This window comes from Sus scrofa, chromosome 2 (assembly GCF_000003025.6).
Source record: "Sus scrofa isolate TJ Tabasco breed Duroc chromosome 2, Sscrofa11.1, whole genome shotgun sequence".
Lineage (NCBI taxonomy): Eukaryota > Metazoa > Chordata > Mammalia > Artiodactyla > Suidae > Sus > Sus scrofa.
This window is the reverse complement of record NC_010444.4, coordinates 67,434,338-67,459,770: the sequence shown is the minus strand read 5'-3', so window position 1 is coordinate 67,459,770 and position 25,433 is coordinate 67,434,338. Positions and strand designations below refer to the sequence as shown.

The following is a 25,433-nucleotide window of genomic DNA, read 5'->3' as shown; positions in this document are numbered from 1 at the left end:
TAAATTTGTTGTTTTTCAGTATACTAATAATGAACTTTGAGAAAAGAAAGCAACAAGCAATCTAATTTACAATCACATCAAGAATAATAAAATACCTAGGAATAAATTAAATCAAGGTGGAGAAAGACCTATACCCTGAAAACCATAAGATATTGATGAAGGAAATTTAAAATGATACAAGAAATGGAAAGAAATACTATGTTCAGGATTGGAAGAACTAATATTGTTAAAATGCTTCCCAAAGCAACCTACAGATTTAATGCAATCCTGCTCAAAACCCCATGACATTTTTCACAGAATTAGAGTAATTTTTTAAAATTTGTATGAAAACACCAAAGGCCCCAAATATCTAAAACAATCTTTAGAAAGAAGAACAAATCTGAAGGAATCATACTCCCTGACCTCAGACTACCATACAAAGCTCTGGTCATCAAAACAGTATGATACTGGCACAAAAAGAAACACCTCAATCAAGGGAACAGAATAGAGAGCCCAGAAACCCATGCACACACGGTCAATTAATATATGACAAAGGAGGCAAAAATATACAACTGGGAAAAGAGGGTTTTTCCAACAAGTGGCTCTGGGAAAACTGGACAGTCACATATAAAATAAGGAGATTAGAATATTTTCTCACACTATACACAAAATAGTTCAAACACCAAAATGTAAGACCTGAAACTGTAAAACTCCTAGAAGATAACATAGGCAGAACACTCTTTGACATAAGTCTTAGCAATATATTTTTTCTGGATCTGTCTCCTCAGGCAAGAGAAATAAAAGCAGAAACTATATATTGGAATTGACAAGCATGCACATCTGAAAACATAATTTTGTAGCTCTCATATTTTCATTCATTTTCATGTTTCTTATGGGAATATTGTTTCTATTGATACATCTTTAATGGGATTGAAGGAGTATCCTGGAATACTACATGTGTTAAAAAATGCCTTTGAAACTGATAACAAAGGTGGAATCTCCTGTTTTGTCACCTATGAACCAAGCACACTGCAGAATTTTTACAACTATCTTTTTTTTTTTTTTTTTTTTTTTTTTTGGCCATTCCTGCAGCATGTGGAAGCTCCTGGACCAGGTCTTGAACCAGTCACACAGCAGTAACTAGAGCCACACTAGTAATAACACCAATCCTTAACCCACTGAGTCATAAAGGAACTCCTATCCTTTTTAACTATGCATGTAATTCTCAACCCTTTCCTCAGTCCTTGTCTCTTGTCCCCAGACTGTGGCATCGGCCAAATCCAATGATGCAGGTTATGTGAAAGAATGCATTTCACTTGTCCTCAATCATGGCTTCAAAGTAAGCAGCTGATGATATTTAAAAATCCTCTTGCCTGAGTCCCACCAGTATAGATTAATATTTAACTGGACTATTGTTTTAACAACTATGGTTTTGCATGACCTTGAAGAGTCTTAACAACATCCCACATAGGTCTAATGTGCAGCCAAAGTGAACTGTTGATATTTGTCAGACTTTTCATTCAAAAACTGCTAGTATCCATGGTCATATCAATATTTCCTTCATAGATGCTACACATAATTTCTAAGGTAGAAATCTGATCTTTCTGAAAAGCTTCCAGTAACTAGTTTAATTTACTCTGCCTTTTACCAAGGAGCTAAATTGCAATCAACTTTACTGATAATGAACTTTGAAACTCAAATTGTGCTTTAACCTGGTGGCCAGAAAAGGCCTTATTATCTTCACAAATGAGATCATGAGCAGATTAAAGGTTGATTTAATATCATTTATTGCTACTCTCCAAAACTAGTATAGTGAGGACAGAGACTCTGAAAACCTTTGTTTGTATAAGGGGGAATAAAGTATTCACACTTTTACCAGAAAAAGTAATATTTTAAACACATAATCCACTATTTCCCTTCTTCCCCTGACCACTGGATCTTATATAGAGTATTTTATAAACTCCTGAGAGAAGAGACATGTGGTTGGTTTATTCCCATTCATGTGAATATTCAATAGCATTTTTTTACCCATCTAATATGAGAAGGATGAAGTCACACAAAAAAGGGCATGTTTATAAGTTTCACAAATAAAAGAGGAATAAAAATTTAAGATAGAAATTTCTCAGACATCTAAAAATAGAATTCAAGAGTGTGTTGGTCCTTCTGTTTCCTTCAAGATTATTCGTGATAGCATGAATGTGGGATTCAGAAGAACAAAACAAATCATTTGGAAACATATCTTTAACTTTGATAAACCATGTCTTCTAAACTCAATTTAGAAGTGGTCACAGTATCTGATTTCCTCCTCCACTATGAAATGATCTCCGTTTATTATCATAATTCTTTTTTTCATTTATTTATTTTAAGTATAGTTGATTTACAATGTTTTGTCAATTTCTGCTGTACAACAAAGTGATCCAGTCATATATATATATGCATATGTTCACTCTTTTTCTCATATTATCTTCCATTATGTTCTAGCCCAACAGATGAATGGATTAGGATGTGGTACATATATTTTTTAAAAAGAATTTTAAAAGCTATTTATTACACTTTTCTTATAGTCTAGTATTTGACTATAATACCTTTTTTTTTTTTTGCTTTTTAGTGCCACACCCACAGCATATGGAGGTTCCAGGCTAGAGGTCGAATTAGAGCTGTAGCTGCTGGCCTATGCCACAGCCACAGCAATGCCAAATCTGAGCTGCATCTGTGACCTACACCACAGCTCATGGCAACACCAGATCCTTAACCCACTGAGCAAGCCCAGGGATCAAACCTGCATCCTCATGGATAATAGATTTGTTTCCACTGAACCATGATGGAAACTCCCCAAAATTTCTTTTTTATAGATTATTTTCACTGTTGTTTTCCCTTGGTTTATTCATTTTCTTAAGTTTTATTGAAGTGTAGTTAGTTTACAAGGTTGTGATAATTTCTGCTGTACAACAAAGTGACCCAGTCATATATATACACATATCCATTCTCTCTGATGATTTTCCTACATAGGTTATCACAGAATACTGGGTAGAGTTTTCTGTGCAATACAGCAGGCCCCATGTTGGCCAATCGTTCCATATAATTCAGTGCACATATGCCAATCCAAAACCCCAAGTCCAACCCTCCCACACCCCTCCCCACCTGTCCCCTTTGGTAACCTTCAGTTTTTCGAAGACCATGAGTCTGTTTCTGTTCTGCAAATAAGTTCATTTTTTATTATTTTTAAAGATTCCACATATAGGTAATATTATATGATGTTTGTCTTTCACTGTCTAAGTTCACTTAGTATGATAGTTTCAAGGTCCAACCATGTTGCTGCAAATGGCATCATTTCATTCATTTGATGATATCCTCTTCTTTTTCTCTAAGCATCTTATTTTTTTTTTTTTTGTCTTTTGTCTTTTTAGGGCTGCATCCATGGCATATGGAGGTTCCCAGGCTAGGAGTTGAATCAGAGCTGTAACTGCTGGCCTATGCCACAGCCACAGCAATGCCAGATCCAAACTGTGTCTGTGACTTACACCACAGCTCACAAAAACACTGGATCCTTAACTCGCTGAGCAAGGCCAGGGATTGAACTCACAACCTCATGGTTCCTAGTTGGATTTATTTCCACTGCACCATGACAGGAACTCCCTCTAATTATTTAATAGACTCCTTCCATTTGGTTATTTGGGATCTCCCAAACTTTCTTCTGATATTTATGCACACACAGACCAGTAGCATTTTTTTTCTTCCATGTCCAACTTAATTGTGTATATAGTCTAGTTTTCTACATATTAGTTAGAAAAAAATCTGAGTTCCTCATACAAAGAACTGTGAGCCTGTTCTTTGTATGAGGAAATACAAAGAACTGGAATACCTCAAAGATAAGATATATAATGTTGCAACAGACCATCACCTCACATATCCCACTTTTTAAGACAAAATTACATTATATTGGGAGTGCCACGGCAGCCGAGCAGTTAAGAACCTGCCATGGTCACTGCTGTGGCTCAGGTTGGACCCCTGACCCAAGTACTTCCACATGGCAAAAAAAAAAAAAAAAGTGCACTGCGTAATGACGTCAGGAGTTCAAAGATAAGAGATCTAAAAAAAAAAAATATATATATATATATATATATATAGAGAGAGAGAGAGAGAGAGAGAGAGAGAGAGAGAGAGGTATACCTCCTTTTTAAGCAGAAATAAAATGTTTGTTGAATTCAGGCACTGAAGGACTGTGGCTTACTCTGAAAAAAAATAGAAAAACTCTGTTGGCGTAAGAAAAACAAGAGGGTATTTCTGACTGTAATGGCCAGTAGCAGCTTGGTGGCACTGGCAGAAGTGCCCAAAAGAGGGCAATTTCTTCCATGTGCCAGTTCTCTAGCAAACATTTCTTGAAGAGGTATTGTGATGGGTTGGAGACCCAGCTGGAAAACAGAGGAATATCTCTATTGTCTATTCTTCTAGGGGACAACTGTCCTCATAGAGGGTAAAGGCTGTGTGGAGGTGGCTTCAAAGATGCTCCCAATAAACCCCACTTCCTGTATTGATACCATTGTATATAACAATCTCCTTGAGTGTGGACTGAACACAGTGATTTGCTTCCAGTGAATTGACTTTGGAAAAATATGGGGCTGTCCTCTCCAACACTGAATGTGTAGAGTCAGCTTTCATATTGCCAGTCCTCTCCTGCCATCCCACCACTTCACTTCTCTTCCATCAGGGAAGCCAACTGCCATATTGTCAGAGGCCCACTTTGTAAGAAACTAAGGGAATCTTTTGGCTCTCAAAGAACTCAATTATTTCAACAGCCATTCAAGGGAGCTTAGAATCAGATACTCTCCTAGTCAAATCTTGACAGGATTTCAGCCCTGGTGTACCTATTGAATATATACATCTCTGAGACCCCTTGAACTGTTTAAGCAAAATAGTAAGTTACCAGATAAATATGTCAAAATAGCCGGTTGTGTAATGTCACAACATATATCAACTGGAAAGAAAAATTAGAACTGGAATTTAAATTAATTATAATTGAAATTTTTAAATCCATAATATTAGAACTAGAAATTGAACAGTCACTCTAATAGCAAAAAAAAAACCCATAAATATGCAAGGCATAAAATCCAAAATCACAAACCAATACTATAAAAGAAAACCAGAAAATGAAACATGCACCCCTACGTTCATAACAGCACTATTCACAATAGCGAAGACATGGGAACAACCTAAATGTCCATTGACAGATGAATGGATTAAGAAGATGTGGTACATATTACAATGAAACACTACTGAGCCATAAAAAAAAGACAAAATAATACCATTTGCAACAACATGGATGGATCCAGAGACTCTCATACTAAGTGAAGTAAGGCAGAAAGAAAAAGACAAATACCATAAGATGCCATTTATCTGTGGAAACTAAAATATAGAACAGATGATCCTATATAAAAATAAGAACCAAACAGACAAAAAACAGAAATAGATCATGGCCAAGAAGAGCAGACTTGGGGCTCCCAAGGAGGAAAGGGGAGGGAGTGGGATGGATGGGCATTTGGGGGTTTTTTGGATGCAAACTCTTGTATTTGGAATCGATGGGCAATGGGATCCTACTGTACAGCACAGGGAAATATGTGTGATTGGGTCACTTTCTTGTAAAACAGAACTTGAAACATTGTAAATCAACTATAATTTAATAATAGTGGTAGTAGTAATAATAATAATAATAAAACCAGGAGGTACTCAGAGATAGAAATCTTAACTAAGAAAATAGAAATATTAACAGAATCTTGGTAGGGAAGACCTCAATCTCACTAAATTACATGACTAACTCAGTTAATTTGCAGATAAAAGTCACATATTACTTTCTCTAACTGAAAAAAGCAGTGCCTGAATGCAATAAGATACACATTATCTTATCAGCATTGAGGAGTAGAGGTCAGCTTCCTCTCGAAAAGACAAAGGGCCTGGATCCTTCCTAATATATTCACTGTTCACATTTTCTTCCTCCATTAAATAGGAAAATCCTCAGAGATTGGGAGACTTTGGGCTAATTATCTGCTGCATACCTTGAGGTCTCAAGGTCATTATACTGTAAATAATCAGACTGTGCTTCTTAGCTCTTTATTTAGCCAACTCTAGTCCAATGAGATCCATATGTGTTTGTCTCCTTTTCCTGGAGTTGTTTGCACCAGGTGGTCTTCCTGCTAGTCCTGAGGACAAAGCCACAGCCCTCATCCAACACCAGGTAGGGGAGAGACATGCCATCTGCCTTCCTTAGTCCAGCTCCAGCAGAGACACAGCACAGCTCAGGGAGAGCCAGGTGCAATGAGATACAGTGAATGCAGGAGGGGTTGGGGAGCCTGGTTTTCTCATCATCAAACTGGGAGGACTGTTGGGATAGCCAGAGGGAGGATAGCAAATTGCAAAGATTCAGCTCAGACACCTATGAAGTTGAGGTTGTTGGTACTGGCAGGGATCCTAGAACTTTTGTTTAAAATTCTGTTTTCACCTCATACTGCTTCTATCTTCCATTGGCATCTTTTCTACCTGAATAGGAAATAGGTCACTCTAAATGACGCCTTCAGTGCTCCATGGATGTGATGAATGTGATGATGCTGATAATGATGACAGTAACCACAATATCACAGACGTTTACCTAGGGATTCCATGTGCAGGCTCTGGGCAAAAATTTTTAGGTACTTTCTTTCCTTTTATATGTATTACCACCCCACAAAACAAAATGTTTTATCATCATTTTATAGTTGAAGATAGGAACACAGTGTATTAAAGCAGTTTTTATCATTCCTTGGGGTAGAAATGGGATAAAGTCAGATTTGAATACAAACAGTGAATCTCCATTCATAGGGCATCTACACAGTACTCTCTCCTGCCAACACAATTTGCATTCTGGGAGCTGAATTTAGGAGAAATGCCATCCCTCTATGAGGAATAATTGACTTGAAAACCTCTTAAGTTTGCATGTGAAGGCAAACTTTGGTTTGAGATCTGGCTTTGGTCCTAAATTTCTCAAGAGTTCATAAGAGGGATGCATTTGATGGGAAATAGGTACTTGAAAAATGTTGAGGATTTGAGACATATTTAACAAGCTTTATATAACCACTAGGAACAAAAAGAACAAGAAGCAAACTCTCTTCCCTTTCATCCTAGGCAGAGACCCCTGCACACAGGGTTCTTCCCTTTTGAGGTTCATGGTGGACCACAGTGCAGGGCATGGGTTGCACCCGCTCCAACAACCATAGGAAGGGAAGCTGATCAGAAGGCAAGTATCCAAGAAAAAAAATCAGCCATGACAATTCAAGGCAGTTTTCTCTCTTGTTCCTGCTCTTGGACTTGCTTCACAGTCCACTTGCTGTTCATTCTTAACATTTATACCTTTGATCACCAAAAGAGTAGAGAGTCAGGGTGTTGGGTTCATTTCTTAGGCAGAAAACAGTTGAAAGGAGCACCTTAGGAAGCTTGGAAGGGACTTCTGAACCTCTGCTTAAACTCTCTGAAATTTAGGGAACAGAGTGGAGAAGTTCAATATGTGGGCCTCCAAGATCCACAATTTAATTTTGAATCTTGCATGCTCTATTTATTATCTGAGTGACACTGGTGAGTTCTCAATATCTTGATCCCGAACATTTGTCATCTAAATTGATATACCATTGATACAACCATGTTGAGTGAGAATGAGACAGAATGGATATTAAGCATGTGACTACATGTATAATGACTGCATTACAGCAAGAGAAAAGTGAACTTGAGGTATCATCATCATCATCATCATCATCAAGTTTAACTACCAATTACTCAACTCAGTGAAAACAGTCTGTGATCTTAAGTTTAGTTTTTCCCTGGATCATGAGAGAACTTTTTTTTTTTGTCCTAAAGCAAGTATATCCTGAGTGACTGGAAGGAAACAACAAAGTCTCACTCATATCTGATTCCTCAGAGTTGCTCCTTTCTTGGCACAGGATAGGCTACAAGAACCAAAATCTCTGTTAGGTGTGGAATAGACGCCCCGCTTGCTTCTCAGAAACAGAGCATGGACAACAGGTCTTGCATATACTGGGGACTTTCCTGCCAGTACTTTCATTCCTTCCATTGATGTTTTGTAGGATGAGACAAAAGATGAAACAGTGCTTGTAAGCCTCTTGTTACCTTCTACATGAGCTATTATTTTCTGTTTAACCAAATCTACAAATTCAATTTTTTAAAAACACAGTAGATCATAAAAAAGGGAGTGAGAGAAGGAAAAGGGGTAGTTAATGTGATTGTGTGGATGGAGACATATTTTAGGATTTGTACTCATTCTGTAAATGAATTCCCTGATAGAGGACAGGCCTCTCCTTCTCTCTCATGTAAGAGAATATAAGATCATCAAACCTTTATTAGGATGTACTTCATCAATTCCTAACTACTGCAGTAAAGATTCAAATTCTAGTTTAAAACTATGACTGAATATTTATTAAGCACTGACCTCTCTTAGATGCCACTATTTGGGATCAGGATGGGAGGCATAAAATACCATGTTGAAATGGTATACTGATTAGTTTGAATTGAATATGGTTGAAAAGCAGACAATACAAGAAAGAAGCTCTGATCTCCTCTCTCTCCCTGAGAAGCAGGAAATAAATCTCTCCTATGAAAGGGGCATGCACTGCATCTGGATGTAGAAGGACCTCCTTACCATCAGTGATAGGGAATTAGGAGCCTAGAAGCCTCTATAAACAAACCTTGCCATTTCTTTAATTTATAACCCCAAGTCCAAACTCTTTAGATTTTTACTAAGCACCTCAAAACTAAGTGTTTTTGTCCTGTCAATTCATCATCAATTTATTGTTTATTTATATAAAAAGTATAAAATTGCCTCTTTGGGCACTTCTTAAGTCTGATTTCTGTGCAACCTCAATGTGCATGAATTCAAATGTTTCTTTTTCTCCTGTAAATCTGTCTTCTGTCAATTTTATTATTATTCCATAAACAGGAACTCAAGATGGTTAAATGATTGGGGTTGGTCAATGCAAATTATTACATTTAGAATGGATAAGCAGTGAAGTCCAATCTCTTCAACTATGTCCAATCTCTTGGGATAGAACATGATTGGAGACAGTATGTGATGAAGAGTGTGTGTGTGTGTGTACACATACATATATGGATCACTGTGCTGCACAGTAGAAATTGACATAACACTGCAAATCAACTATACTCTAATTTAAAAAGGGGGGATAGACAACACTACACTGTCCTAAAAAGGGGAGTTAATGATTCTATTTCAATATGAGAGATATCAGTGCAACAAAGTGAAGAGATTTACACACACTCTACAATTAGTGGGTGAAAGATGTGGGACTTAGACAAATGCCTCCTGATTCCAAACCCAGGGCTCAGTCCCACCAGAGCGGAATAATTGTTTTCTTTTGAAACCTGCTTTACTCTCAGATGAGCAAATGGAAGTAGAACCATGGATTCCTTCCGTTGGCATTTGGTGAGCTCAGTTGAGAATGAGCAGAATGGACCAAGTGGTTTTCAGGGGGATTTTTGCATAAATATTGTGGATGATGGGGGTTTCTTTAAATAGTAATGCATTTTCCAGCTCATTTTATAAATGTGAGATATGGAAATACCATTCCCTATCTAAGACAGAAATTTTCATGTGCATATATCATGAATGGGTTATTGCTTGTCGGGTTCAGGGGTCTTTCTAACTTAACCTTGACAATCGGAGTATGTAGTTGATTTTGTCTGAATTTTTTTCAGCAGGAAAATAATTGTAGGCAATCAATATTATAATTTCTCAGGTTTCAATGTTTGCAATTCAAACAGTTATCTTGTATGCATATATATTTAGGAAATATGTAATATGGAGTGTAGCACAAGAATTTCTTTAACTGTGTCATAATAAAGTTGAAAGATAAAATGAAGTTTATCCCTTAAAATAAGGTATGCTTATTTTAAATACTGAAATAGATATATGTACTTCAGAGAGGCATAAAAGACAATACTTTTGTAGACAAGAACTCAGAAAACTGTACACATAGTGTAACACTTTTTAAGAATGTTTTTAAGAAAACTGATTGTGAATGCATAAATCAATAAGAATCTTATGGAAACACTGAAAGAAAAATGCATGTACCCACTTCATAACAATCCCTACCTTTAGACAACTGAAGTTCAGGAGAATAAGATCATTCAGAAATAGCAAAAACTCTCAAGTTTTATCAGTAATAAACATGATTTCTAAGTATTATTGGATATTTATATCTTTATATGGTAACAATACATAACATGGAGTTCCCGTCGTGGCGCAGTGGTTAACGAATCCGACTAGGAACCATGAGGTTGTGGGTTCGGTCCCTGCCTTGCTCAGTGGGTTAACGATCTGGCTTTGCCGTGAGCTGTGGTATAGGTTGCAGATGCGGCTCGGATCCCACGTTGCTGTGGCTCTGGCATAGACCGGTGGCTACAGCTCCAATTTGACCCCTAGCCTGGGAACCTCCATGTGCCGCAGGAGCGGTCCAAGAAACAGCAAAAAAAAAAAAAAAAAAAAAAAAAAAAAGACAAAAAAAAATGCATAACATCAAAAAGCCTACAAAAAAATAAATACTGTAGAGGGTGTGGAGAAAAGGAAACTATCCTATGATGTTGGGAGGAATGTAAAATTAGTACAACCACTATGGAAAATAGAATGGAGATAACTTAAAAAAATACAAGTCAACTACAATAAGTTCCAGCAATCCCACACCTGGGCATATACATGGAGAAGATCAAAACTTGAAAAGATACATGCACTCCAATGCTCATTGCAGCACTATTTACAACAGCAAAGATGAGGAAGCAACATAAATGACCATTGTAAGAGGAGTGGATAAAGAAAATATGGTACATATTTACAGTGGACTATTATTCAGCCATAAAGAATGAAATAATGCCATTTGCAGCACCATGGATGGACTTGGAGATTATCATACTGAGTAAAATAAGTCAGACAGACAAAGACAAATATCATATAACATCATTTATATGTGGGATATAATTTCTAAAATGGTACAAAAGAATTTATAAAATAGAAAAAAAATATATTTTTTTAATTTTAGTCTTAAGAGTACCATAAGTGAAACCATTGGGGGCATGGAAGAACTGGGAGTTCAGGATTGACTTCTACACACTACTATATAGATAATGGATAAATAACAAGAACCTACCGTATAACACAGGGAAATATATTCAATGTTCCCATAATAATTTCAATGAGAAAAAAATCTGAAAAAGAGTAGATATGCATATATGTGTAACAGATTCACTTTGCTATACACCTGAAACTAACACAAAGTTGTACATCAACTACACCCCCAAAAAATGTTGAAATAAATAAATTAAATAAATGAAAATATATTTATCAAAAGTGATGTCCGTCAAAGCGAAATATTTATATTTGAGTTATTTTTGAGGGACTTTGACCAGACAACCCATGAATTTGCATGACCACTTATCTCCATGGAAAATGAATGTAATAAAACCAAATATAGATGAAAAAACCTTAAAGATCCCTGGTGTATAAAAATGTTATAAGATTATGAACATTTGTTTTTAATTTATACTTCAATGAATGTGGTTTTAGTTCTTTAGGACAACACTAGAAACCAAGGGAATTTCTTGAAATGCCCTTGGATAAGATACAGTACATTTGAGTGCTTTTTAGAATGATGTTTTTATTTATTAAAATAAATAGAATTAGAATGATGTTTTTATTTATTTTATTTTATTTTAGGGCCACACCTGTGGCATATGGAGGTTCCCAGACTAGGGGTCCAATCGGAGCTACAGCTGCCGGCCTACACACAGCTACCGCAACACCAGATCTGAGCCATGTCTGTGACCTGCACCACAGCTCACAGCAAAGCCAGATCCTTAACCCACTGAGCAAGGCCAGGGATCAAACCCCCAACCTCATGGTTCCTAATCATATTTGTTTCCACTGAGCCACAAAGGGAATTCCAGAATAATGTTTTTATTTTTATTTTTTATCATTTATTTATATATCTATTTTCTTCTACTGTACAGCATGGTGACCTACACATACATGTATACATTCATTTTTCTCACGTTAAGTGTTCCATCATAAGTGACTACACAGAGTTCCCAGTGCTCTCATCCTGAGTGAAGTAAGTCATAAAGAAAAAAGACAAATACCGTATGATATCACTTATATCTGGAATCTAATATATGGCACAAAGGAACCTTTCCAAAGAAAAGAAAATCAGCATGATGTTTTTAAAGGGAAACATATTCTATATGTTTTCTTCAAAAGTAGGGTGAGATATTTGAGTGTGTTCGTGGATTTGTCATCTCAAAATATCCTAACTTCTCCAGTATTCTTTGGCCTCATGCCTCTAAAATAGGTGTGATAAAGAAACATGTGAGTATTCTGGGCATCAGTAAAGAAGAGTTCGCAAATGAGAAATACTGCTGAAGGAACTGAGTTGTGTGGTCCTCAGAGGTGAATACTTTATTTGTGAAATTATGGATGCTTATTTGAGTGCCTCTATGATTGTTTTATTTGTTCAACACTTTCTTCTTTTTCAGAAGTTGCCCACTCCACATGGAACCACAGAATCTTACACATGTCTCAGAATTCCTCCTCCTGGGCCTCTCAGATGATCTGGATCTGCAGCCCCTTCTCTTTGACCTCTTCCTGTCCGTGTACCTGGTGACTCTTATTGGGAACCTGCTCATCATCCTGGCTGTCACCTCTGATTCCCACCTCCACACACCCATGTACTTCTTCCTTTCCAATTTGTCCTTGGCTGACATCAGTATCAGCACCACCACTGTCCCCAAGATGCTAGCGAACCTCCAGACACACAACAAATCCATCACCTATGCAGGGTGCCTAGCTCAAGTGACCTTTTTTTCTCTTTTTGCATGTTTGGAGAGTCTACTTCTGGCAGTCATGGCCTATGACCGGTTGGCGGCCATCTGTCACCCTCTACACTACCTGGTCATCATGAATCCCCGCCTCTGTGGCTTGTTGGTCCTGGTGTCATTGTCCATCAGCTTTTTAACCTCCCAGCTGCACTACTGGATGATGTCACAGCTCACCTTCTGTGCAGATGTGAAAATCCCTCATTTCTTTTGTGACCTTTCTCAACTCCTCGGTTTTGCCTGTTCTGACACCTCCACTAATAACATATTAACCCACTTCATTGGTACAATATTTGGTGGGATTCCACTCTTAGGAATCCTTTATTCTTATACTCAAATTTTTTCCTCTGTTCTGAGAGTCTCATCATCAGGTGGAAAGTATAAAGCCTTCTCGACCTGTGGCTCTCACCTGTTCGTTGTTTGCTTGTTTTATGCAACAGGTCTTGGGGTGTACCTCAGTTCAGCCATCTCCTCCTCCCCCAGCAAAGGTGCCACGGCCTCAGTGATGTACACTGTTGTCACCCCCATGCTGAACCCGTTCATCTACAGCCTAAGAAACAAGGACATCAAGAGTGCCTTGTGGAGAACTATTAGGAGTATAGCCTAATCTCAACATCTATGCCATCCTTATTTGGGTAAATAAGACTGCAAAAGGTGGGAAAATCAAATATACGCAACAAGAATTTCTGAATTTTCTGTCACATAGTGTATATGTACTTATTTGGTCTTCTGTTTTCTCTTTACACAAGTTGTTCTCTTAGAATGGGTTTGATAGAATTGGGTAATTATTTTGGACTCTCCACATAAATCACAGCCCTTCCAGGATTTTGCATAGCGCATCAGGATATACTTCTCACTTTCTTTATGTATCATTCACTGATACATAATGAATATGTACTGGTCACAGGGAGGCTTGTTTCTATCACTCCAAAATAATCATAGATCTATCATCTTTGTTATTTATTGTTTCTATACTTTTCCTATGATTTATTGTCACTATTTGTTAGAAGACTCTAAACTCTACAATAAGTACCAAGATATTTAGTAGCATATTTTTGTTTCTTAATGATCTTGATGGGATTATTTATCATGTAGAATGACTAATTTTTATCTAATCCATGGCATTTTACATTGATGTGGACACTATTAATACTGAGTTTTCAACTTTGACTTTCCTCCAAAAACTGGGAGGTATGATTCCTCAAAGGTGTAGATGGCAGAGTACCTACAGCAAAAAGTTGACTCTCAATTTTTCTGATAATTCTGCTTCCCCTTCCATCTAACATCTCCCAACATATTGCATAGCTAGACACAAAGTGACAAATATTGAGTGTTTCTGTTGATATGAGATGCCCATTTTAGTCAAAGTCATAAAGACAGAGAGTAGAGTATTTGCTGCCATGGGCAGAGAAATAGAGAATTAGGTTTCAGGGGGATAGAATGTCAGTAGGGGAAGATGAAAAAGTCCTGGAGATAGATGGTTGTGGTGGTTGCAAAATAACATGAATGTACTTAAGGGAATTGAAACGTACACTTAATGGGTAACATGGAAAATCCAATGTTATGTTTTTTTTACCACAATAAAAAAAAATTATCCAAATGCTCAGTATTACTCAACCCTAAGCAATCTACATCTAGAGGGATATGCTTCAGGTACAGAGTGCCACAAGGCAGCCACATCTGATGACTCTATGATGTGAGTGTTTGGTTCTATGTCCCAATTCCAGCCAACTCTTAGGAATCATCCTAGCTCCAGAGCCCCTGCTGGTTTCCAGAGGCTTTTGATGGACTCCAACTTAGCTTGGGTTTTTCAAATCCCATTCTTCCATACAAAGAGTTTGCCAAAACATAAAGCTGGAAGAACAACCTCACAAGACTGCCCTCATTTCAGACACCAGCCACAAGTTCAGGTGGTCCCTGGGCCAACTTCATTTCAGGTACAGTGGCTACAAAGTTGAGAGCACCCTCATTTCAATATTTCTCTAGAAGGATTCAGATGAGCGTACTTCCTAAGTTTTAATAATGCAATAGAATGACTCACAGAACACTTGAAATTGCTGTATGTTTTGTGATTTTATATATTACCATTAGAGCTGGTTTACTGTGTTCTATCAATTTTCCACTGTGCAGCATGGGGACTCAGTTACACGTACATGTATACATTCTTTTTACTCACATTATCAAGCTCTATCATAAAGTGACCAGACATAGTTTCCAGTGCTACACAGCAGGATCTCACAAGAGTCTGCATCTATTAACTCCAAGCTCCCCATCCATCCCACTCCCTCTTCCTCCCCTGTGGCAACCACAACTCTCTTCTCCAAGTCCATGATTTTCCTTTCAGTGGAAAGGTTCATTTATGCCATATATTAGATTCCAGATGTAAGGGATATCATATGGTATTTGTCTTTGTCTTTCTGACTTACTTCACTCAGGATGAGAGTCTCTTGTTCCATCCATGTTGCTGCAAGTGGCATTATTTCATTCTTTTTTATGGCTTAGTAGTATCCCATTGTGTATATATAGCACATATTCCTAATCCAATCATCTCTCTGTGGACATTTGGGTTGTTTCCATGTCTTGGCTATTGTGAATAGAGCTGCAATGAACATGCGGGTGCATGTGTCTTTTTCAAGGAAAGTTCTGTCTGGATATATGCCCAAGAGTGGGATTGCTGGATCATATGGTAGTTCTAGGTGTATATTTCTAAGGTACCTCCATACTGTTCTTCATTGTGGTTGTACCAGCTTACATTCCCACGAATAGTGCAGGAGGGTTCCCTTTCTCCACAGCCCCTCCAGCTCTTGTTATTTGTGGACTTATTAATGCTGGCCATTCTGACTGGTGTGAGGTGGTATCTTGTGGTAGTTTTGATTTGCATTTCTCTAAGAATCAGGGATGTTGAGCATTTTTTCATGTGCTTGTTGGCCATCTGTATATCTTCCTTTGAGAAATGTCTATTCAGGTCCTTTGCCCACCTTTCAATTGGGTTGTTGGCTTTTTTGCTGTTGAGTTGTCTAAGTTGCTTGTATATTCCAGAGATTAAGCCCTTGTCCATTGCATCATTGGAAACTATTTTCTCCCATTCTGTAAGTTGTTTTTTCTTTTCTTTTTGGTTTCCTTTGCTGTGCAAAAGCTTGTCAGTTTGATTAGGTCCCATTGGTTTATTTTTTTTCTTTTATTTCTGTTGCTTTGGGAGAATGACCTGAGAAAAAATTCATACGATTGATGTCAGAGAATGTTTTGCCTATGTTCTCTCTCAGAATTTTGATGGTGTCTTGTCTTATATTTAAGTTTTTAAGCCATTTTGAGTTTATTTTGGTGCATGGTGTGAGGGTGTGTTCTAGTTTCATTGCTTTGCATGCAGCTGTCCAGGTTTCCCAGCAATGCTTGCTGAAAAGACTGTCTTTTTCCTACTTTATCTTCTTGCCTCCTTTGTCAAAGATTAATTGATAATAGGTGTTTGGGATTATTTCTGGGATCTCTGTTCTGTTCCACTGATCTATATGTCTGTTTTGATACCAGTACCACATTGTCTTGATGACTGTGGCTTTGTAATATTGCCTGAAGTCTGGGAGAATTATGCCTCCTGCTTGGTTTTCCTGCTTGGTTTTTGTTCCTCAGAATTGCTTTGGCAATTCTGTTTCTTTTGTTGTTCCGTATAAATATTGGATTGTTTGTTCCAGTTCTGTGAAAAATGTCATGGGTGATTTGATAGGGATTGCATTGAACCCGTAGATTGTTTTGGACAGTATGGCCATTTTTACAACATTGATTTTTCCAACCCAGGAGCATGGAATACCTTTCCATTTCTTTACATATTCTTTAATTTCCTTGATGAATGTTTTATAGTTCTCAGCATATAAGTCTTTTACCTCCTTGGTCAGGTATATTCCCAGGTACTTTTAACTAAAGTTTTATTATAGCAAAAGAATACAAAATAGAACCAAGTAGAGGAAGATACAGACAGGACATCATCTGGAAAATCTCAGAGATGAAGCTTCTAGTCCTCTCTCCATGGTGTTGAGACTCCTTAACTCCTCCTAGCAACAATAACTGACAATATTCAAAAAATCTTACCAAATAGGTAGCTCACCTGAGTTTCAATGTCTAGAATATTTATGGCAGCTTCATTCCATAAACATGATTAGTTGCCCATATGGTTGAACTCAATTTTGAGTCTCCCTCCCCAGAGGTTGGGTTGATGTCACATTGACCAAAGCCCTGACCCATTAATGGTTGGTATTTTGGGCCTGACTATCTATCTTTTAGCATAAACTATCAGATATGGTCCAGAGCTTCCACCATAAATAACCAATTTCTCCTATTACTAGAGAAAATTCAACATTTTAATGTTTACTTCCCATACACTGGGTCGAAGGCTATATCTCTCTTTGGTTTGGGGCCAAATTCCTTGCTACACATCTGCCCTTCCATCAGTTTTGAAAAGCTGAACATACTTTTTAATATACACATCAATGATTTGCCTTCTTCCCTGGACCACTGCACCATATATAGTCTGCTCTATAAACACATGAAAGAAGCAATGTTTGTTTTATATCAATTAGTATGAATATTCAATAGGATCTATTTTTGCCTAAGAGCATGCAAAATTAACTCAAAATGAATGAGAGATAAAAGCTTCTCAATAACAAAGGTACAAAACATGAGGATAGATATTTCTCAGGTGGACATTTAGAAAGTGAATACAAGAAGATTTCACTTTCCTTCAAGAACATTCATCATAGCAGGGAGTGGGGATTGGGAAAACCACAAAACTAATCATTCACTAACCAATCTTTGATTTTCATATACCATTTCTTCTAGTATCAGTGACCAGTGATGTTATCATCTTCTCTTCTTTTCCCACTAGGAAATAAACTCAGTTTATTTTTACACTATTCTTATTGCTCTAGCATTCTAAACTTTCTTGATACCCACTTATATTTTCCCTAATCCTCTCTACACTCCTGCCATTTGATCATTTGATCCCCTCCAAATTTTCTTCTGACATTTATATACTTTTTTTCTATGTCCAACAGAACTGAGTATATATATTCCAGTTTTCTACCTATTAGGTAATGGGAAAATCAATCTCTGTGTGTCTCATACTTAGAGGTCTGAGTCAGGAGGTCTGCAAAGAGAAGATGCAGAAGGTTGCCACAGACCATATTTGACATATCATGATTTATAAGCCAAAAGCACATTATATTGACTTCCAGAGGTCAAATAAAAAGTTCTAAGGAAAATATATTCAGAGAGAGATGTGCCCTCCCCGAGCAGAAATTAGATGTTTGTTGAACTTGGGCACTGAATGATTAGGGCTTACTCTGATATGGACGGAAGGACTCTTTTGATGTAAGAGAAACTAGACATATTCCTGACTGTATAGCCAAGAACAGCTGGGTGGGATATGCAAACAAAACAAAACAAAACAAAAACAGGTGTATTCTTCTATGTGCCAGTTCTCCTCTATCAAAAATTTCTTGAAAAGATGGTGCTGTGATGGGTTGGAATCCTAGCTGGAAAATAAGCAAATATACAATGAAATATTATTCAGCCAAAAAAAAAAATACCACAAAATAATTCTACTTGCAGCAACATGGATGGAACTAGATATTCTCATACTAGGTGAACTAATACAAAAAGAAAAAGATAAATACCATATGATAACATTTGTAGAATCTAAAATATGGCACAGACAATTCTAACTACAAAACAACAACAAACTCACAATCAAGAGAACAGAATTGTGGTTATCAGGGGGAAGGAGTGGGATGGATGTGGAGTTTGGGTTTTTTTTGGATGCAAACCATTACATTTGTAATAGATGGACAATGGGTACCTACTGATTGAGTCACATTACTATACAATAGAAATTGAAGAAACAATGTAAATCAACTATACTTAAAAAAAAACTCTATCATCTAATTCTTCCTGGAATCAATTTTCCTGCTAGAGACAGAACGTGTGCAATGGGTGGCTTAAAAGATATTTCCAGTAAGCGCCACCACCAGTATTCATACCCTGTATACACCCATACCCTTAAGTGTAGACTAGACACAGTTACTTGCTTCTAATGAATAGAACTCAGAAAAAAAAATGGGCTGTCCCTTCCAACATGAAGGTGTGGATAGACTCAGCTTTCATCTTGCCAGCCCTCTCCTGCCATCTCACCACCTCACCCATGATGGAAGCCAGCTGTCATGTTGTCAGAGGCCCACTTGCTCAGAAACTAAAGGAATCCTCTGGCCTTCAAAGAACTCAACAGCCATGAAAGTGAACTTGAATCAGATACTCTTCTGGTCAAGGAATGACAGGACTGAAGTCCCAGTTTACATTCTGAATGTAGACATCTCAGAGCCCCCTTAAAGTGTTAAAGCCAACTAGCAGTTCACCAGATAAAAATGTCAAAATACCCCATTGTGTACTATAAAAACATACACTGGACAGGAAAAATAGAGTTATAATTTTTTTGTTGTTTTTGTTGTTGTTGTTGCTGTTTCTTAGGCCGCTCCCGCCGGCATATGGAGGTTCCCAGGCTAGGGGTTGAATCGGAGCTGTAGCCACCGGCCTACGCCAGAGCCACAGCAACGCGGGATCCGAGCCGCGTCTGCAACCTACACCACAGCTCACGGCAACGCCGGTTCGTTAACCCACTGAGCAAGGGCAGGGACCGAACCCGCAACCTCATGGTTCCTAGTCGGATTCGTTAACCACTGCGCCACGACGGGAACTCCTATTTTTTTTTTTTTCCCACTGTACAGCAAGGGGGTCAGGTTATCCTTACATGTATACAATTACATTTTTCCCCCACCCTTTCTTCCTAGAATTTAAAATTTAAAATTAGAACTAGAATGTGAACTGCATTTAAAGCAGCAAAAACAATAAAATTAGAGCTAGAAATTGAACTGTCATTTAAAGTAGGAAAACCAATGAATCCCTAGCAAATAAAATCTAAAACCCCCAAACCATGGCCACATAAAGAAAAACAGCAAGTTCCTGGAGTCTTAAATCTTAACTAAGAAAGTAGAAATGCTATCAGAATCTTGGTATGGAGAACCTCAATCTCTCAATCTCATGACTAATTCAATGGATTTGCAGATATGTCACAAAATTCTATCTCTAAATGAAAAAAAAAAGTTCTGAATTTTATGAGGAGATAAACAACTTAGAAGTCAGAGTGGAAGAGGAGAGGTCAGCCTCCTCCTGAGAAGATGAAAGGCCTAGATAGATCCTTCCTAATACACTCATTTCCCTCCTTTTCTTCCTCCATTGTACTAGCAAATCCTCAGAGACTGAGACCAAGGACAAATTTGGCTAATTACCTGCTGTGTGCATTGAGGTTTCAAGGCTGCAACATTGTAAATAATCAGCCTGTGCTTCCCAGCCCTTCGGGTAGCTGCTCCAGTCCAATCGTTACATTTGTGCGTGTGTGTCATCCTCCCAGAGTCATTGTCTGGAGCAGGAGGTCCACACCTGAGTCTGTCTTGCTGCCAGTCCCGAGGACAAAGCCTCAGCCCTCTGCCTTCCAAAATCCTGCTCTAGCAGAGACACAGCCCATCCCAAGGAGAGCCAGGTGCACTGGGAGACAATTGTTTTCTCATTATCAAACCAGGGGGAGAGTTGGGAAAGCTAGGGGCAGGATAGCAAAATTCAAAGATACTGCTCACAAGCCAGAGAAGTTGATGTTTGTTCTGGTGGGGATCCTAGAATTCTTATTTAAATTTCTCTCTTCCTCCCACACTGCTCTAACTTCTGTAGGCATCTTTTCTATAAACTGAGCAAGAAATAGCTTCCTCTAAACTATTCCCTAAGTGCTCCAGATGATCATGAAGGCGATGATGATGAAAATGATTATAGTAACCCAAATATCACAGACTTTTACCTAGGGATTTCATGTTCCAGGTGTTGGGTTAAGATTTTTAACATCGCTTTTTGCCTTTTATCTGCACTACCACCCTGAAAACATGCCTGATAATCATTTTACAGTTGAGGTTAGGAACACTGTTTTTTTAAAGTAATTTCATCATGTCTTGCAGTAAAAAGGGGGTAAAGGTAGATTTGATGCAGACAGTGAAGCTCCATTCATAGGGCACCTACCTATATAGTACTCTCTCCTGCTGATATAACCTGCATTCAGAGAGCCTATTTAGGAAAAATGCAATCACTCCAAAAGGGAAAATCTATTACGTTTTCATTTAAAGGCCAACTCGGGGTTTGAGATCTGGCTTTGGTCCTAAATTTCTCAACTGTTCATCAGAGGGAAGGATTTGATGAAAAATCAACACTTCACAAATGTTTAAGTGTTGAGACATATTTAAGAAGTTTTATCATGCCACTACAAACAAAAATAATAAAAGCAAACTCTCTTCCTTTTAATCCCAGGCAGAGACCCCTGCTCACTCTGCTCTCCTCTTTTTGGGGTTCATGGAGGACCACGGTGGAGGGCTCAGACGTCACCTGCTCCATCAACTACAGAAAGGAAGGCTGAGCTGAATGCAGGAATCCTAGAAAGAATCAACTCATGACAATTCAAGCTGTTCTCTTTCTTGTTCCTTCTCCTGGACTTTGCTTCACTGCCCACTTCCTTCTTTATTCTTTTTTTTTTTTTTTGAAGATTTTCCTTATCTTATCTGAGACATTTTAAGTAACATTGACATTATTCATTTGTTATATATTTGGAGTAATTTACTGATTATTTCTTTTATTTTTTGATCTCTAAGAGAGTAAAGAGTCATGGTGTTGGATTTATCTTTGGATAAAAATTGAGAAACAGCTGAAAGATTTATCTTAGGAAGATCAGAAGAGGCTTCTCAACTTCTGCTGAAACTCTCTGACGTTTAGGGAAACCAAGTGGACAATTTCAATTCATAGACCCACAATTTAATTTTGAATCTTATCTGCCCTACTTGTTATCTGAATGACACTAGGCAAGTTTTTAATATCTTTGCGCTTTAGCGTTGTTCTCTAAATTGATATCTAGTTGATAGCATTGTGTTGAGTAATAGTGAAACAAAATGGGTGCTAAGCCTGTGAATTTATGTCAAAGGGGTGCACTGTAGTAATATTTATATATTGTCATCATTTTCACCATTTCATCATCATCAAGGTGAAGTACCATACACTCAGTGAAACTATCCTGTGGTCTAAGGTTTGGTTTTCCATAGATGCCTCAAGAACATTTTATTTTTGTCCTCATGCAAGCAGATTCTGAATGCCTGCGGGGAAACATCCGAGTCTCATCCATTTCTGACGTCTCAGAGACTCTTCTCACCTGGCACGGAACAGGTTCCCAGGACAAAAATCTCTGTTAGGTATTGTATAGACCCTTGCTTGGTTCTCAGAAACAGTGTGGGCAATAGGTCTTCCCCATACTATACACTTTCCTGCCTGGAGTTTCACTCCTTCCAGCGTTGTCTTGTAGGACTACACAAAGATGAAACAGTGCTAGTAAGCCTCTGTGTCACTTTCTGAGGGACCTATTATTTTCTGTTTAATAGAATCTACAACATCCAGTTTCTTTTAACTGTGAATCATAAAACTAAAAGAGAGAAAGAGCGACAAAAAGAAAGGGGTAGTTAATCTGATTGTGTGGTCTGAGACACATTTTACGATTTCGACTCACACTGTGGATAAGCTTTCTGGGATATGATAGGCCTCTCTCTCTCTCCTTTATAAGAGGATATAAGAGCATTAAACCCGTATTAGGATTGTATTTCATCAATCACTAACTAATTGAATAATGATTCAAAATCCGATTGACAAACCACGACTATTCTAAAACAACTTTTTTTTTTTTTTTTTTTTTTGGTCTTTTTGCCTTTTCCTGAGCCACTCCCACGGCATATGGAGGTTCCCAGGCTAGGGGTCCAATCAGAGCTGTAGCTGCCGGCCTACACCAGAGCCACAGCGACGTGGGATCCGAGCCACATCTGCAACCTACACCACAGCTCACGGCAACGCCGGATCCTTAACCCACTGACGCCAGGGATTGAACCCGCAACCTCATGGTTCCTAGTCGGATTCGTTAACCACTGAGCCACGACGGGAACTCCCTAAGACAACTCTTAGGTGCCGCTACTGGGATCCAGATGGGCCACTATCAAATACGCCCCAATAGTATATTGATTAGTTTGAACTTCAGTTGCTTGAGAGGCAACTTCAGTTGCTTTTAGTGTCTTTAATTAGAATAATTTTTTAAAGAGAGAAGAATACTTTTTACTCTATAAGATTCCTCAAAAGTAGGGAGACTTTTTATTATATTTGTGAATTTTTTATCTCAAAGTAGCTTTTATTGTCCAGTCATCTTTGACCCCATGACTCTAAAATATGTATAATAAAAAAAACAAGTGAGTGCCTTAGGAATCAATAGAGAAGAGTTCACAATAGAGAAATAGTCCTGAAGGTGCTGGAATGTATGCTCTTTAAGCATGAATACTTTATATGTGAATTGCTTAAATATAAAGTATGGACACTAGAAGTTCTCGTTATGGCACAGCAAGTTAAGAAACGGACAGAGTATCCATGAGAATGTGGGTTCTATCACTGTCCTCACTCAGTGGGTAAAGGACCCAGCATTATCACAAGCTGCAGCATAGCTCACAGACGCAGCTCAGATCCAGAGTTGGCTGTCACTGTGGCAGAGACCAACAGCTGCAGCTCCGATATGACACCTGGCATGGAAATTTCATATGCTGCAGGTATGGCCATAAAAAGAATAAATTAATAAGTAAATAAGTAAATCAATCAAGCTATCAATAAATAAGGACACCTATCTGTATGCCCCTAAAATTGTTTTGTTTATTTATTTAACACTTTCTTCTTTTTCAGAAGTTGCCCACTCCACATGGAACCACAGAATCTTACACATGTCTCAGAATTCCTCCTCCTGGGCCTCTCAGATGATCTGGATCTGCAGCCCCTTCTCTTTGACCTCTTCCTGTCCGTGTACCTGGTGACTCTTATTGGGAACCTGCTCATCATCCTGGCTGTCACCTCTGATTCCCACCTCCACACACCCATGTACTTCTTCCTTTCCAATTTGTCCTTGGCCGACATCAGTATCAGCACCACCACTGTCCCCAAGATGCTAGCGAACCTCCAGACACACAACAAATCCATCACCTATGCAGGGTGCCTAGCTCAAATGACCTTTTTTTCTCTTTTTGCATGTTTGGACAGTCTACTTCTGACAGTCATGGCCTATGACCGGTTGGCGGCCATCTGTCACCCCTACACTACCTGGTCATCATGAACCCCCGCCTCTGTGGCTTGTTGGTCCTGGTGTCATTGTCCATAAGCTTTTTGGACTCCCAGCTGCACTACTGGATGATGTCACAGCTCACCTTCTGTGCAGATGTGAAAATCCCTCATTTCTTTTGTGACCCTTCTCAACTCCTCAGTCTTGCCTGTTCTGACATCTCCACCAATAACATATTAATCTACTTCATCGGTACAATATTTGGTGGGATTCCACTCTTAGGGATCCTTTATTCTTATACTCAGATTATATCCTCTATTCTGAGAGTCTCATCATTAGGTGGAAAGTATAAAGCCTTCTCGACCTGTGGCTCTCACCTGTTAGTTGTTTGCTTGTTTTATGGAACAGGCCTTGGGGTGTACCTCAGTTCAGCCATCTCCTCCTCCCCCAGGAAGGGTGCCATGGCCTCAGTGATGTACACTGTTGTCACCCCCATGCTGAACCCCTTCATCTACAGCCTAAGAAACAGAGACATCATGCATGTCCTGTGGGGGATTATCACCAGAAGAACCTAATCTCAATAAATGTGCTATCTTTATTTGGTTCCTAACTGGGAAATGTGTGATAATCAACAATAAAATCTGAATCTGCAGTCACACAGTATATGTGTACTTTTCTGGCTCTCTGCTTTCTGTTTCTTTTTTTTTTTTTTTCTCTCTTAGAATAGCACTGATGGAATTGAATGATTATTTGGGCTCCAGATGCAAGATGCCCATCCAGGATTTTGCATAGCACATAGGAGAGCCTTCTCACTTTCTACATGCATTACCCAGGACTCTTGATCCTATGCTTTTCCTATAATGTTCCTTCTATTTCTTACATGCATCCAAACCCTACCTTAATAACCAAGACATCCAATGTATTTTGTCTCCTTAATGATTTTTGAGCAAGGATGATGACTATTTAATTTCAGTTCAAATTAGGGTATCTTGAAATTGAAATAGGATGCTATTAATAATGAGTGTGAATAAACAGTCATCACTGGGACTTTCCTAGGAAAACAAGGATGTGCGTTTCCCAAGGAATAAAGTAGAGAGTACCTATCAGAGCAACCTGATTCTCAATTTTTCTGGTAATTCTCCTTCCTCTTCCACCTAACTTCTCCCCAATCATATTATATAGCCAGACACAAAATGACATGTATTGAATTATTTCATTGATGTGAAGCATTTAAAGTAGTCAAACTCATAGAGACAGAGAGTGGAATGGTAGTTGCCAGAGTTTTGGGAGGAAGAATGGGCAGTTAGTGTTTCGTGAGGACAGAATTTTAATCAGAGAA

General features: G+C 38.3%; 2 protein-coding genes across 2 annotated transcripts; both read left to right on the top strand.

Annotated features, from left to right (window-relative positions):
* Window positions 12,569-13,498, top strand: LOC100511983 (olfactory receptor 18-like). Its single transcript, XM_013990369.2, has one exon. The coding sequence runs from the start codon at window positions 12,569-12,571 to the stop codon at window positions 13,496-13,498; it is 930 nt and encodes a 309-aa protein (XP_013845823.2).
* On the top strand, window positions 23,741-24,669 carry LOC106508078 (olfactory receptor 18-like). The gene is given in 2 exon segments (XM_013990363.2): window positions 23,741-24,125; window positions 24,128-24,669. Coding segments are annotated over 2 exon segments (927 nt in total).

What these genes read in the sequence shown, in the direction of transcription:
- LOC100511983 (XM_013990369.2), top strand. Translation starts at nt 12,569, where the DNA reads ATGGAACCACAGAATCTTACACATGTCTCAGAATTCCTCCTCCTGGGC.